The following is a 13784-nucleotide window of genomic DNA, read 5'->3' as shown; positions in this document are numbered from 1 at the left end:
GCACAGAGCTTTGCTGCCTCAATGTGATTGCTCCAGTGCAGTACAAAGAAGTAAAACAACGTGGAGCACATTATCTGGGTGCATCCGCGTGTGGCAGCTTGTGCTGTCTCCCCTGATGCTGACATGCCATGGTCCCGGCAGGAGATCAGGGTTTGGGTGATGCTGAGAACTGAAATCCTGAACCACAGATGTACATCCTAAACGGAATGGGAAAAGAGGTGTTGATGGACTGCACAGCCCAGCCAAATGCAACAGTTCTGGTTGCACAAGGAGGCTTGGACATGGTTGTGCATGCAGGACTGGGATTCAGACAGCTAGCTGGGGACAGAGCAGAACAAATTCCTCGAGTTTCAGAGATCACTCTCCTACAGCAACTCCTTTTCCCCTTGAATCACAGAAAGTAATGTTAGAAGTTAATTTCACTCTGATTTCGGAAACACATCTCTGTCTAGTAAAAAAATTGCCACAGCATTCCATTTGCTAAATGTCTCCCAAAACACCCTTTTCTCCCCAGAAACCTGGAGTGCTTTTTCTTCCCCTGCAAAGTTTCTCTGTCTCCATGTTACCAGCACACAAGAGGGGTGAAATGGTCCAGGCTGCCTTAGGGCAGGTGCAGTTCAGGGTTTTTGCTCTCCCAACGTCTTCACGATGAACCCCCATGGCAAGGTCAATGGGTGGCAGACAATGCAGCAATAATTTTTGGAGCATATCTTCCCTTCAGCTGAGTTCCCTAATTCCCTCACTGCCACTGTCTCATAATAATGCTTCTTACACAGCCATGGCTTGCTTTAGGACAGCCTTGTTAATACCTGTGCCAGCTCGGTCAGCCTCTCCTGCCCACCGCACACTGCAACAGCACCTGTGAAGGACGGACCCCTCCTAACTTCCTTCCTGCTGCCTAGCTGGGGTGCTTGGTGTTCACGAATAGATGTTGCTCATTGAGTATTTAAATGGTGATGTTACATCTCAAAAGCACCATCGTTACATAGCCTTTGGGACAGCAGGGGACAGCTGTCACCACAGTCAAGAAATCTGATGAACTAGGGTGTGCGCACTATAGAGTAGTAAACTTTAGTAAACTTTAGAGCTGTAGTTACCAAATGAAAGGCAGCAGTGAAATAAAATAATTTTAAATAAGGTGGACCGCAGAAAGCCTCAGGCTGTGGGTACCCAGGGGTCTCGACTCCAACCCGGTTCACAGCAAGACCAACGTCACAGCTACAGCAGGTCACTTGGGGACATTCCAAACAGAACGTTTTTGTCTTGTGTTCAACTTCAGGATGCCAAATTGCCTTACTGTGTCACTGAAATGCAAATCGTTACGGCACTGAAAAATACCTGGGGAGACCACAACCGCTGCTCAATAGGAAAAACCCCAAGCCCCAACAATTTCTAAGTAGAGCATCAAACCTGATGGAGTTACTTAGAAAAAAATAAATGGTCCAAGCACCACTGGTGGGGATGCACAGGAGCACCACACTATATCAAACCCATCTGGGACATCAGATAGCCCCTGGGTTTAAAAAAGAAAGAAAAAGAAAAAGCAAGAGCATTTCCAGACAGTGATTCCCAATTACTGTGGAATAAGCTGTTCTAAAGCCAAGGGCAATGTGGTCCAGCATTTCTTTTTCAAACTTGCAGCAGAAATTGCCTGTTGAAGCCTGAATAATTAATTGGGCAGAGAAACAGCCTCTTTCCCTTCCTTCCTTTCTTTTTTTTTTTTTAAGACTGGACTTTTTATGTACTGTATCCCACCAAGGGAGGGAGGCACCAGAGCTGTGAAGATGAATAGAACCATAATGCTTTAAGGGGGTTAAAAAGATGTGCACAGATAGAGTTTCTGTGGAGAATTCAGAGAAGGCCATGCCGATAACGGAATGAAACAGCTAATCAGCAAAACAAAGACATCCCATTTAATGAGGTGATAATTAGCTTCAGGAGTTAAATGCATTTTTAAGGTATATAACATTTAGATGAATCTTATATTTCAAGGTGAGCTTTACTACCCTGTCTGCCATTTATTTTCTCACTAAGACTTGAGGAAGCTGCCACTACGCTTCTGAAAACCCTTTGGAGGGGAGGAAGCTGAGCAATGCAGGGGCTGGAGCTAGGGAAGAAGGCTACATGCAACAATTAACCCGAGCAAATCCCTTCTTACCTCCTAGATCTTAGAAGAAATCTGCCAGAAAAACAACTGGGGACAGCCTGTCTACCAGCTCCACTCTGCAATTGGCCAAGACCAAAGACAGCTCTTCCTATACAAAATCACCATCCCCGCCCTCGCCAGCCAGAACCCCACCATGTACGTAACTATTCAAGTTTCTCTGGGCTTTAGGATTTTTTTTTTAAGTGGATTTTGTCTAGCATCTCTCTTCAAAATACAAAACAGGTCTGTATTTACAGGTTTTTGAGACATTAGAGAGAAAATCATCCATAAATCAAAAAAAAAAAAAAAAGACCAACAGAGATGTCTGCTGTGCTTGGTGCTCTGTGTTCAGTGGTGTAAAAACTGCAGAAAGCCAGAAATAAGTAGGCAAAGGGGTGCTTTTTAGTAAGAAAATAAAACATACAATAGTTCATGTAGGAAAAAGAAAAGCAGCTTGTAGGAACATGCTGCTAATTAGGCTCCAGATATGATCCTAAACACTTCTGATCTGAAATATTTTTGTGGTGTATTTTAATGAGAAAGACTGAAGCAGGCTTTCTTTTGGACTGAAAATGGACGACATGCTCTGAAAACATGTAGTGACCGAAATGTGACCCAGGGATGATGATCTCCGCAAAGAAACCAGACTGCTAAAAGTATTAGTTTTAATGCATCAGCACAGTAAAATGATGTTTCTATTTGATGTATGGGATCATGCCAACTGTGGCTGGATTAGAAGGTTTTGCAGTAAAGGCCTAGAGAGAAAAAAAAAAAAAAAAACGCAAGCTAATATGTTGCTGTGTTCACAGACATCCCTTCACACCTCCCAAGCTCAGCGCCTTTATTGATGAAGCCAAAACCTACGCAGCAGAATACACCCTGCAGACACTGGGGGTTCCCACCGAGGGAACAGAGGTGCCTCCTGCTGCGCCAGCTTTTCCAGGTATGTGAAGGTCTGTACAGCAAAGGCCTCCTGCAGTATTATTTTTCCTACGTGCTTCCTCGTGTGTGTCCAGAACTAACCTGTTTGTGGTCACTGAGGACAGACCTGACTGTGCTCCAGTTCATGGATGCCTCCCTTCAACTGGGAGCCCCCAGTAGGACCCAGGACCCAGATGTGGTCTCCCCAGAGCCAGAGCTGGGATGAGTCCCCTTCCTGCTGTGCCCTGGCCAGTGCCACACAGGTTGGGTTCGGTCCTCCGTACCGCAAGGATCCCTCCTCTTGAGCCAACCCCTTGGATTTCATCTGCCAAAGGAATAATATGAACATGACAGCCAGGATCCGATCCCAGCTCTCTCCCACCCCTGCTGGAAGACTAATGTTTCCAGTTTGGGAGTTCATTCCCAACAGCTCTTGTAACTACCAAAAGAGCTTGGGAAATCATGGAAAACTTAAGCCAGGAGCTGGAATCCAGCTTGCAGGCATTACATTTACTGTGCTCCCCAGCATGATGGTGATTCTGATGTAGTGGGAACAACTTATGCCAAACTGCACATGAGGAATGCATTAGTCAGTACTACTGAATTGTTTGGAGTGTCTCAAGGATGGATTTAAAAATAAAAATAAAAATCTATCCGGCTTCCTGCCACAGGAGTCCGCAAAAGCCACAGAAAAATCAATTTGTCTGGGTTTGTGCAAGCTTCCGCGGCGTGGAAACCAAATGGGCTCTTTATTGAATCCAGTCCCCACTTACTGCTTAATTATAATCTCTCCTTTTTCTTTCATCCACCCTTATTTATTTATCTTGGAAACGCAACAAATAGACATACATTAAAATTGCTGCCAGCAGCACACACCGGTGCTCAGTCCACACTCACTGAAGTCCAGCACAGCCCAGGCCATGCCCAGGTAGCAGCTCATTTCTCTTATGATGACGCAGAACATGGTTTAAATGACAAATTTCTCAATTCCTAATCGAAACGTTGCACCTCGCTTTGCCGACGCAAGAAAGACACTTTGAGCGACCACGACATTCATGTGCCCGTGAACTTCTCATGTTTTCCCCCAAGCTAACACCTTCCATGAGGAAACGTACTCTTAGTGATGCCCAATATCATAGAATCATAGAATCACAGAATCATTAAGGTGGAAAAAGACTTCCAAGATTATCTGGTCCAACCATCCCCCTACCACCAGTGTCACCCACTAAACCATGTGCCTAAGCACATCCAGCCTTTCCTTGAACACCCCCAGGGACAGTGACTCCACCACCTCCCTGGGCAATCCGTTCCAATGCCTGACCGCTCTTTCTGAGGAGACATTTCTCCTAACTTCCAGCCTGAAATATCTCCAGGCCCTGCCCCAATGGGACTCGGATCTGACTGACCTTGAGCCAATCCCACTGCCAGCTGGTTGGTTGGAAAGTTTGGATCCTGGGAGATGTAGTTTGGAAGCAGAGACAGGTTCAGCAGAGCCGATGGGCATCTTGGCTACTCTTCCCACATTTGGGTTTCGTCTTAATTCTTGATCCTTTCATAACAACAACATACTGTGGTCTGTTTGACAAGCTGCTACACTCTCCTTTCAGATTAACCAGCCCCAAATGATGTTTGTTTTCCCAGTGATTCATTTTAAATCAGCAAAGCTAACATTTTCCCATGGAAAATTTTGAAGTGTTGAAACCACATATCCCATTAGAATCTGATGGGAAAAAAATCCAGTTTGCTAAATATTTTCTCCCAATATTGCATAGAGGGAATTCCCCTCCTCTCTAACATGGCTGTCCTGAGTTGCATGCATTTTGACCATAAAGGATGTCACAGCCATGTTTTCTCCCAGCTGTGCAAATGTCTTCTCTATGAAACAAAACATGCCTAAATTTTCTCTGCATTATTTCATTTTCTTGCCCTCCTTTGTCATGTGTGGGAGTCCATGTAAAGAGCACTGTTACCAGCCTCTCATCTCAGAGATATTTGAAGCTTAAGGAAAAATATTCAACAAAGAAGGTATTTTTTCAGGCAATGTGTTTAACGAATAATAGGTGAGAAAATGCTTTAATTTTCCAGCTGCAGTTGTCAAATTTGTTACCTTTAACGAGGAGGAAAAACATGCCAGGAGTGATTTATTTAATCTAATCAGATTGTTCCAATCTTCCCATTGACAAATGACATGATTGCCATTGACAATGAAGTCTTCCCATCAAAAAATGTCAGGCAATGTTAGCTTTTGAATGTTTTTCCTTTAATCTCCATCTCTTCTCTCTTTTCCCTTGCAGGATACACTATTGCTAATGCTGCCGCAACAGTCACTGCCACTCACCTCAAACAAGCAGTGACAATGGGACAAGATTTGGCGACGTACGCCACGTATGAAGCCTACCCCGCCTTCGCAGTAGCTGCACGCAGTGATGGTTATGGAGCATTCTAATTCTGTCTTTATTAAATAGTTTCCTTAAATCAAGCACAGGTAAAAAAATTCTCAGTCTGGTAATTCTTACACCCTCATGATTTTAAAATAATCTGTTGCCTAAAGTTAGATTTTAGTTGGAGTTTCATCCTTTTAGTTCTTTAGTTTCATATCAGGACATTAGGGAGAAAGGAGAAATGAAAAAAATAAATGGCTCAAAATCAGATTTTCACACTAGAAAGCAAAATCTCAGCCTCAAAAATAAGTGGTTCTAAGGTGTGTGTATGTGTATTTATATATATTTACATATAGATATGTTTACATATATACACACATACACACACCATTGTGTTTGTGTTTACAAGCAACAACCCATGCTGAAAACAGCAGGAGCTCTCTTCCATTCACCCCAAATTTTTAGCCAGGCAGACCCCAAAATTTCTCCAGACAAGCAGAGAACAGCCAAGGAAAAAAGCCATTGATCAAAAATGTGTCTGCCCAGCCTACTAAGCTAGTCTACATGCTTTTTAGTGCTAATTGTATTTTAAAGCAGGAGGTGAGTATTCAGTAAAGTTTTGCCTCTCACTTTGCTACTTCTCAGCCATACCTACAAGTCACAAAACCACAATGTCTTTTTTAACACCTCCCATCCAATAGCATACTCAGTGCAATAGTCCAAAACCTTTTGGACTATTAAGGCTGATCAGAAAAGCCTTATATATTCAGGCCAATTCTTTTCTTAATTAGACCACAAGAGCTCAGTTATTACCTAGTAACAACGGACACCTCTACAGGAACACAATGATATACAAGTAAACTTTTCAGCAGGATGGAAAGAGCCCTGCCTGGCTAATAACGCTGCTTTACACAGCAAGTGAGGGTGCTGGCTGCTATGAGTCTTGCAAAAGTTGATTTATCAGTAGAGAGTTCACTGGGGTAATTCATGTACATCAGTAGTACATGGTACACGTGCCTCTCGTTTTGGAGAGCACCAGCTGCTGGGGGCCAGTGTGTGCATGTGCTCTGGGGATGCTGAGAGTGCCCTCTGGTTTACAGCAGGAGGGAAGTATCCCTTTATTTTAACCATCAGACTGAGGAAGGAGTAACGATGCTCTAGAGATACAGGAGAAAACTGGTCTTATATAACTACAGAGCATGTTTTAGTCCTATAGACTACACACGCTAAGATGACTTGAATCAGCTCAGCCTAGGTCACAAAACCCCATTTTGGTGGTTAACCAGGAGAATTTACAACCTGTAACAAGCTTCTTCCTTGAACTAAGGGGAGCGACCTCCCCACCAGGATGCAGAACTCATCCAGGCTGGGTTGGTGATGGCCATCAATTCCAACATATATGGCCCCAACTTTGTCATCTCGTCTAGATGATGTAATGTGACACCACGCGAGCCGTTCTGCTGTTTCAAGTGGAACTTTTTCCTGCATCCCTATAGCTGTACCAACCACGATGGTCTGTGACAAGGTGTTGACAAGCAGGAGCCAAGTGTTTTGGATTCTCATACTTCGGCTGACTTGATTTTGCTTAGGAATGGAACAAAAACATATAAGCTGTATAGTTTGTCGTACTATTAGACTATTTCTATTTATAAAGTAGTTCATTAGAGTGATCCAAAAGGTATTATGGTCCTCTGTGATTGCTGTTCAGCACACTCTGATTTGCAGAAAATGACAACCTTATTCACAGAGGTCAAAATAACCAAGAGTGTTATTGGTATTGTGGCTTTATTTTCTTTTCTATGTGTTTTGTGTTTGAGAAAACTGCCAATGAATAATACGTCTCTCTAAGAAAACATTACTACCGTTGGCAGAAGACATTTCTCACTTTCCATGTTCAGTAACTTTAGTCTTCTTTTTCAGCTATTTATATAAAGTTCAGAAAGATGTCAAAGAAAAGGGCAAGAAACAGTATTAAAAAGCGTGTGCATGAAGCACTTATTTTTGTACACTTAGTACAATATTTGTATAGAGTTTTAACACTATAAAGTGTAGCAAAAATCACACCATCCATTTACTGGAGGACAATCATGTATGTTTAAAGAGAATAAAGTGAAAATGGCATCTAAATCATCCATTACAAGGAAGTTATAACCTGATTTAAATTCTGTGAAGCGAGTCTGTAATTCTAGAATAATCAAAGGGCATTAACTGGACTTTGAAATATCATTAAAACTTTTTAAACCAACCTGAATGCCTCAGTCCTTTCTACCCTAAGTTTTATCTAAAAGGGTCATTCCGGTCATGGTAAATAAGAGGACACTTTGCTCTGTAAGAATCGATCAAAGGTCATACGGACAAGGTCACATGCTGCTTGGCAATGCCGAGAGTGTTTTCAACATGCACTTTGATGACACTTGGCATTTCCATGCAGCAGAAATTAGGGTTATGCTGCTGCATGTTTACATCAAAAATCAAGGATCCTGCTTCCACACCCAATACTGAGGGTGTAAGCCCTCAGTTCTGTTTTTGCACCTTTGGTACCTTTCTCCATAAGGATCCTGATCCCAAGAGATGGGTGAAAAATCTGATAACTTGCTACTGACAGCACATGGCATCCAAAAAAGGCATCCCTACCAAGCCAAATGAGGTTTCCCCAAAACAGTCTGACTTTTTTTTTACAGACTTACAAAGAGGTTGGCCATAAACTGGGCTTTAGCAAGAACTACAGATCTGCCAGCTCCATTATTTCACCTCATTAGATTTTCCTTGATGCCCTGCTTTCATTTTCTTTGAAATCAGGGCAATGACAGAATTCACTTTTATGCTTTCAACATTTCCCCTCCTGCTTCTTGGAGAACTGAGAGTCCCTCTTTTCTCTTTATTTGGCTGATCAGTTTTGGAGAGCAAGAATGATTTTCAAGAAATCAAAAACCCACAACCCAAGTTAAAAATTTGTAAAGATGCAGGTTCCGAGTGGATAGAAAAATAAACAAATAAATAAATAAAAATAAAGCCAAAAACCGTATTCATCCTCCAAAAATGAGTCTAAGACATGTTTAAGCCATAAGTGATGAGAAGAATGGTGAGAAATCAGCAGATGATAGCCACACATTAGTCCTCTTTCAGGGCAGGAGACATAAAAACTGCCTGTTCCTTTTCCCTTCTTCTACCCAGCCTTGCCCTGGAAGTCGTCACAGCACAGGTCCTTGGTGCTCTCTGGCTTCATCAGCAGTCTCCACCACATGGAAGGTGAGATGAAGCTGATCATCCAGTTCCAACCAAGCTCTGGCAGAAGTTTCAGATGACTTTGCTAAAGCTTTATGTCAGATTATGCTGCATTTCACTCCCGTGTGAGTGAATATAAATTGATCATGAACAACCTGTGAGCTGAACCTTTAGGAACTTGTCCTTTAGCAGTGATCTGAAGCCAACAATGAAGATACAGGGTCTAAGCTGAACTCGAAATTTGTTATTTTAAACTAGATATCAGTGAACTATTTCACATGGATTCAACTATGTATTTTCTGAAATTAGTATGTGTGGCATAAAGGAAATGTGAATGTGGGAGGTAATTTTGTTAAATGAGTATTTTAGCTCAATCCATTGATACCATTTTGGCCTAGACATAGGAAGCCAACAAATGATGAGAGTCAATAAGCTTAGGGCAGCAAATAGGAAGTTTTCGCACATGCTTTTAAGGTAATAAGAAGGAAGGAAATGTAATAGCATGTAAGTTATTAGCAAAAGGGGAAGTATATATGGAGTATATATATTCAGGGAATGGAAGTTATTGGAGATCAGTGTGTGAGCTGGAGGCTCTATAAGGACAGTATATACCATGGTAGAGTTGATGGTGGAGGAAAAATGAGAGTCTGATTCTGAAGTTTGGGTTGATTTTGAAGACATGGAGAAGTAAATGTACATAGAATTGTACCTAAAACCATTACAGATACCAGCTCAGACATCAGTGTATGGCAGATTTGTCTACAGAGACAACAACTCTAGGGCTGAAGATGCACCTTGTTTCTGTTCTTTTCTGTAAAGAATAGAATGAAATTATCTGAAAAACAGTGTTAAAAATAAACCCAGAGCACAAGATGGGAGGTGCAGGGCAGTCCCTGTGGCTGAGGGGCAGCCTTTCTCTCTGGCAAGCCAAATGGCCCGGAGAAGCCAGCCCCAGAAAAGGGACCCTCAGCACCCCCAACCCTCCTCCTTGTCCACGTGAGGGCATCTTCCAGGCCGCTCCCAACACAGCCGCCTTTGGCCACGCGTGGGCCGCTCCATCACAGAGGCTTGCTGAGGTCACAGTGGCCACCACTGCCCCGCCTTTGCTGCGGGCCCTATAAAACAGGCCCCCTGCAGCTGGCCCAGCATTCGCTGAGCATCTGGGCCCTCTGACTGCCAGCTTGTGCGGCAGGAGGAAGACTAGAAGAGCAAGGCGAGCAGCAGGCCTCCTTGGTGTGCGAGGACAGCGATGCCGTCCGGTGAAGCACCAAGAAGGAATGCACCTGAGCAGAAGGAGATGTGTCGTGGGCGGAGGGATAGCCCTCGAGAGAGAGACACCAGTGCCCAAGGGACCTCTGGCGCCCAGCCCACAGACACATCCAGGCGGTACCATTGGCACCGCAAAGATGCGGGGAACAGGCCGGCCCCTCACACACCCAGCGACAGGGGGCCTGGGCCTTACCATAGGAGCAACGGTGATGTGGGGCGAAGGCGGGAGCATCGGGCAGACAGCCGCGGGGAGCAGAGGCATGCCCATAGTCCGGAGCACAGTGCGGGACCCAGTAATGGCCGTAAACCAGAGGGCAGCGTCGGACCCATGCACGAAAATCAAGCCGACAGTGGCATGGGACCGAGGCGTGGGACTGGACGACCTCCTGGTTCGGCACCCTGGCCTGAGAACATTCCGGACGGAAGGCATCCCGTTTGGGCAGTCCCAGGCAAGGACTGGCTTAGCCTTCTGCCCAACACCGTGGAGCCCATGGAGCTGGATCCACCAGATGTGGAGGAACGGGTGGAAGTGGATCCACCTCTGCCGGGACAGGCCTGGGACTACTGCGGCATGTCTTTGTGCTCTGCCATCCGAGAGCACCAACAGCATCGCAGGAGTGCCCGGCGAGCCCCCTACTCGTTGCTCAGGCTCCATCGCAAGCATTAGCTTGGAGCCACCAAACACCACGGACATCCCGCAGGCTTGCCTGCAAGATGTCCCGGCAATAAACAGCTCTTGCCGATTCTCAGGGGTTGTGTGAGTGCTTCTTTTTTGGTGGGGGAGGAATGGGATAAAGTTGCACGAGGGGAGGTTTAGGTTGGATATTAGGAATAACTTCTTTACCGAAAGGGTTGTTAGGCGTTGGAATGGGCTGCCCAGGGATGTGGTTGAGTCACCATCCCTGCAGGTCTTGAAAAGACATTTAGATGTAGAGCTTAGTGATACAGTTTAGTGGAGGTCAGAGGTTGGGCTAGGTGATCTTGGAGGTCTCTTCCAACCTAGGTGATTCTGTGATTCTGTGATTCTTTGATTCTGTGATCTGAGGTGCAACGTGAGACCTCAATTTCTCCGGGCATCAGATGACTGCACCATTGGAGCTGGATAGACCCTGAAACATCCGATCTGGAAGGTCTCTCTCATGTCCCTCCCAGAAGCCTGTGGGTTAGAGTCTCCAGGCACTTTCAAGGGGATTTGAGTCTCCATGACTCCCTTTTCCCACCAATCCTGCTAAAGCTCTCATAGACCATCCCATCTGACCTCCACATACCTACCTGGATTTACCCTTTTTGGGAAAAACACTCTGAAGTGATGTCAGGCCAGGGACTAACTGTCACAGAGTCAGCTTGGCTCTGGTGCTGCACGTGGTGCAAAGCAAAGGTGCCTCGTGGGATGCTCCTTTCCCTCAAGGTGTGGAAGTTGTTATTGCCATCAACCCTTGGCAGCTCTCAGCTGCCCCTTGTGAACTGCCTGTGGGTGCTTAGACAACCCCCACCTATGGACCCTCTCCTCTGGGGATGTTTGGGGAAGATTGCTGTCCCCCTGGAGATACTCTGCTTCCTTAAACACCTCTACACACTCAGAGCCTTGCCCCAGCTCCTTGCAGACAAAAATCTTACATGGAACGTGCAAACACCAGGCAACCATAGGATCAGACAGCCCAAAAGCCTGCATGAAATCCCAGAAATAGCAGAGAGATTCTCCCCTTTCTTCTCAGTGCCTTGGTTCAGATCTTAATTTAGTATCTCTTCTGCAGCACCAAATAGCGTCAGTATTTTGGGAGGGACAAGATGCTGTGCTGGAGGACAATTGCAGTATGGTCAAGTTTTGCAATGCAGCCCTGCGAGGCAGCCCAGCAGAGCCAGGATCAGCCTGCAGATGCATGCATTTCCTGGATAGGTTTCTGAAGTTCATATTAATTTACACCCCATGATAAAAAAAGGTGGAGACTTTGCTTGCCTTTTGAGCACGTACACAAGGCACAAATGGCTAGACATCGAAGGAGAACAGCTCTATCGAGGGAAGAGCAACTGTGATGAGTAATGCTAAATTTAACAACTGGCAAGTTGCCTAAATTCTTGAAAATTTTTATATGCTTTGGCTGTGTTCAGTGGAAAACTTGTTCTCATGTAAAACTGCACTGGCACCTAGCGGCTGCTGAATTCAATCACAGCACCCTCCTGAGCGGTGTGAAGATAGTCGGGAGGGGCCAATTTTGCTGTACGTGAACAGCAGATGACAGCCACGAAACTGTTAAAGAGCAAACAATGCAAAGGACAATGCTCAGCAGCATTTCTCACACTGCAGTATTCAGCACTGCTGACGTTTATGGAAACAAAAAAAATATGAAGGGTTCCAAAAACTCCCCAAAAACTTGAAAAAAAAAAAGAAAGAAAAAAAAGTGCCCCTTAGTGACGTATAAGTAAAAAAATTTGCCACGGGGAAAGGTATGGACCTGCTCTGGGAAATAAGTGGGACTCTCCAGATACCCTGCTTCTGGCTCATGACACCTCTTCTCCCATGAGAAACACCAGCTTTCAAAAAACTTTCTTTGAGGTGAAATGCTGAAATTTTAGATGGTAAATCTTACCTGTGAGAATTTTAACTACACAATTTAATTTTGCTTGGATAAACATGCTTTGTACAAGTACTACTAAAAAAATTAACAGTTAGTATAATACAATAATGCAAACAAATTTATCTGAAACAATCAAAATATCTTAGTGATTCCTGGACTAAGAAAAAAAAAAAAAAAAAGAGAGAGAAAAAAAAAAAAGAAGGATTACATGATCCAGCCCCGTTTTAAGGTGCTGCAACGTGTTTTGCAACATGTTTTACTGTGTATGGTCCTGGAAGAAAATGTGAGCAGAGTGAAGTGGGGAAAAGGTTTGCAAGAAACATTCTGATCATTTTGCAACTTGAGCATCACAGCACTGAGCGTCCCGTGGCATGGCACGGCCCTGGAGCAGGGTCCTGTGCCACTGCCCCCATCTCAGGGATGCTAGCGCTGCCAGCAGAGGGATTTTGCAGACAGGAGCAGGGCTGATGGACCAGCTGGGCGAGTTATTTGAAAAGGACATTAAGAGCACCTTTGGGGATTTAATTCCCAGTGTTGTTCTTCTAAAGCTCACTCTTCCCTGGCTCAATATTGCAATTGCTTTGAGCTCCTCTGGATGGGAATCTCTGAGACTGATTGCAAATGGTTTAAAATGAATAATTCATTCTCTCCTACTGATTTTAAAAAGAGGCAAAGTTATCTGACTGATGATTCTCTGAAGAATTAAAGAGATCACATACAAAATTAATACATATTGTCGGAGCTTATTAAATATTTACAACTGTTTAGCCATAAGACACTACAAGAATCCTAAATCCAGATCTGTAAACCATACTTTTTTCTTCTCACAGCCCCAAATGTATTATTTCCAGAACTTGGAAGGGACTCAGGAGCAGGGGAGTGATCCCTGCTTATTTCACCCCATGGCAGCGCTGATGGGAGGGACCTCAGGAGGGACCTGCCACCAGCACTGGGCCAAGGTGGTCATCCAACCAGGTCTTGAAACCCATAGGTGAGAAGGTCCTTCGCCTCCCTGGGGACCTTCCTGTCTTAAAAGTTACAGCTGATGGCTTTGGGGACCGTTCTTCTCTTCTTTCAGCGGTACTTTCATTCTTTGGTTTGATGAACCCTCTGTTTCTATTTCTCATAGGTTGGAGGGCAATACGAGCCCTTCTGGTGGCCACCTGTAGGTGATCACAGCCCTCTCCAGGCTTCAGCTACAAGCCCTGGGCAGACCTTCATCCAGTCAGGGCTTGCCCACCTTGAGTCCTTCCAAGTGCTAAAATG

At 44.6% G+C, this 13784-nt stretch overlaps 1 protein-coding gene across 2 annotated transcripts in view; it reads left to right on the top strand.

Annotated features, from left to right (window-relative positions):
- Positions 1-7693, top strand: part of A1CF (APOBEC1 complementation factor) — a 28190-nt gene extending 20497 nt beyond the window's left edge. For both annotated transcript variants that reach the window (XM_013178493.3, XM_013178549.3), the window contains exons 10-12: positions 2166-2302; positions 2956-3089; positions 5362-7693. In XM_013178493.3, the coding sequence (XP_013033947.3) occupies positions 2166-2302; positions 2956-3089; positions 5362-5513 (423 nt within the window). In that variant the 3' untranslated portion in view covers positions 5514-7693. The remainder of the gene's footprint in view (positions 1-2165; positions 2303-2955; positions 3090-5361) is intronic.
- The last annotated feature ends 6091 nt before the right edge of the window (positions 7694-13784 follow it).

This window comes from Anser cygnoides, chromosome 7, assembly GCF_040182565.1.
Source record: "Anser cygnoides isolate HZ-2024a breed goose chromosome 7, Taihu_goose_T2T_genome, whole genome shotgun sequence".
Taxonomy (NCBI): domain Eukaryota; kingdom Metazoa; phylum Chordata; class Aves; order Anseriformes; family Anatidae; genus Anser; species Anser cygnoides.
This window is presented reverse-complemented; position numbering and strand designations above follow the sequence as displayed.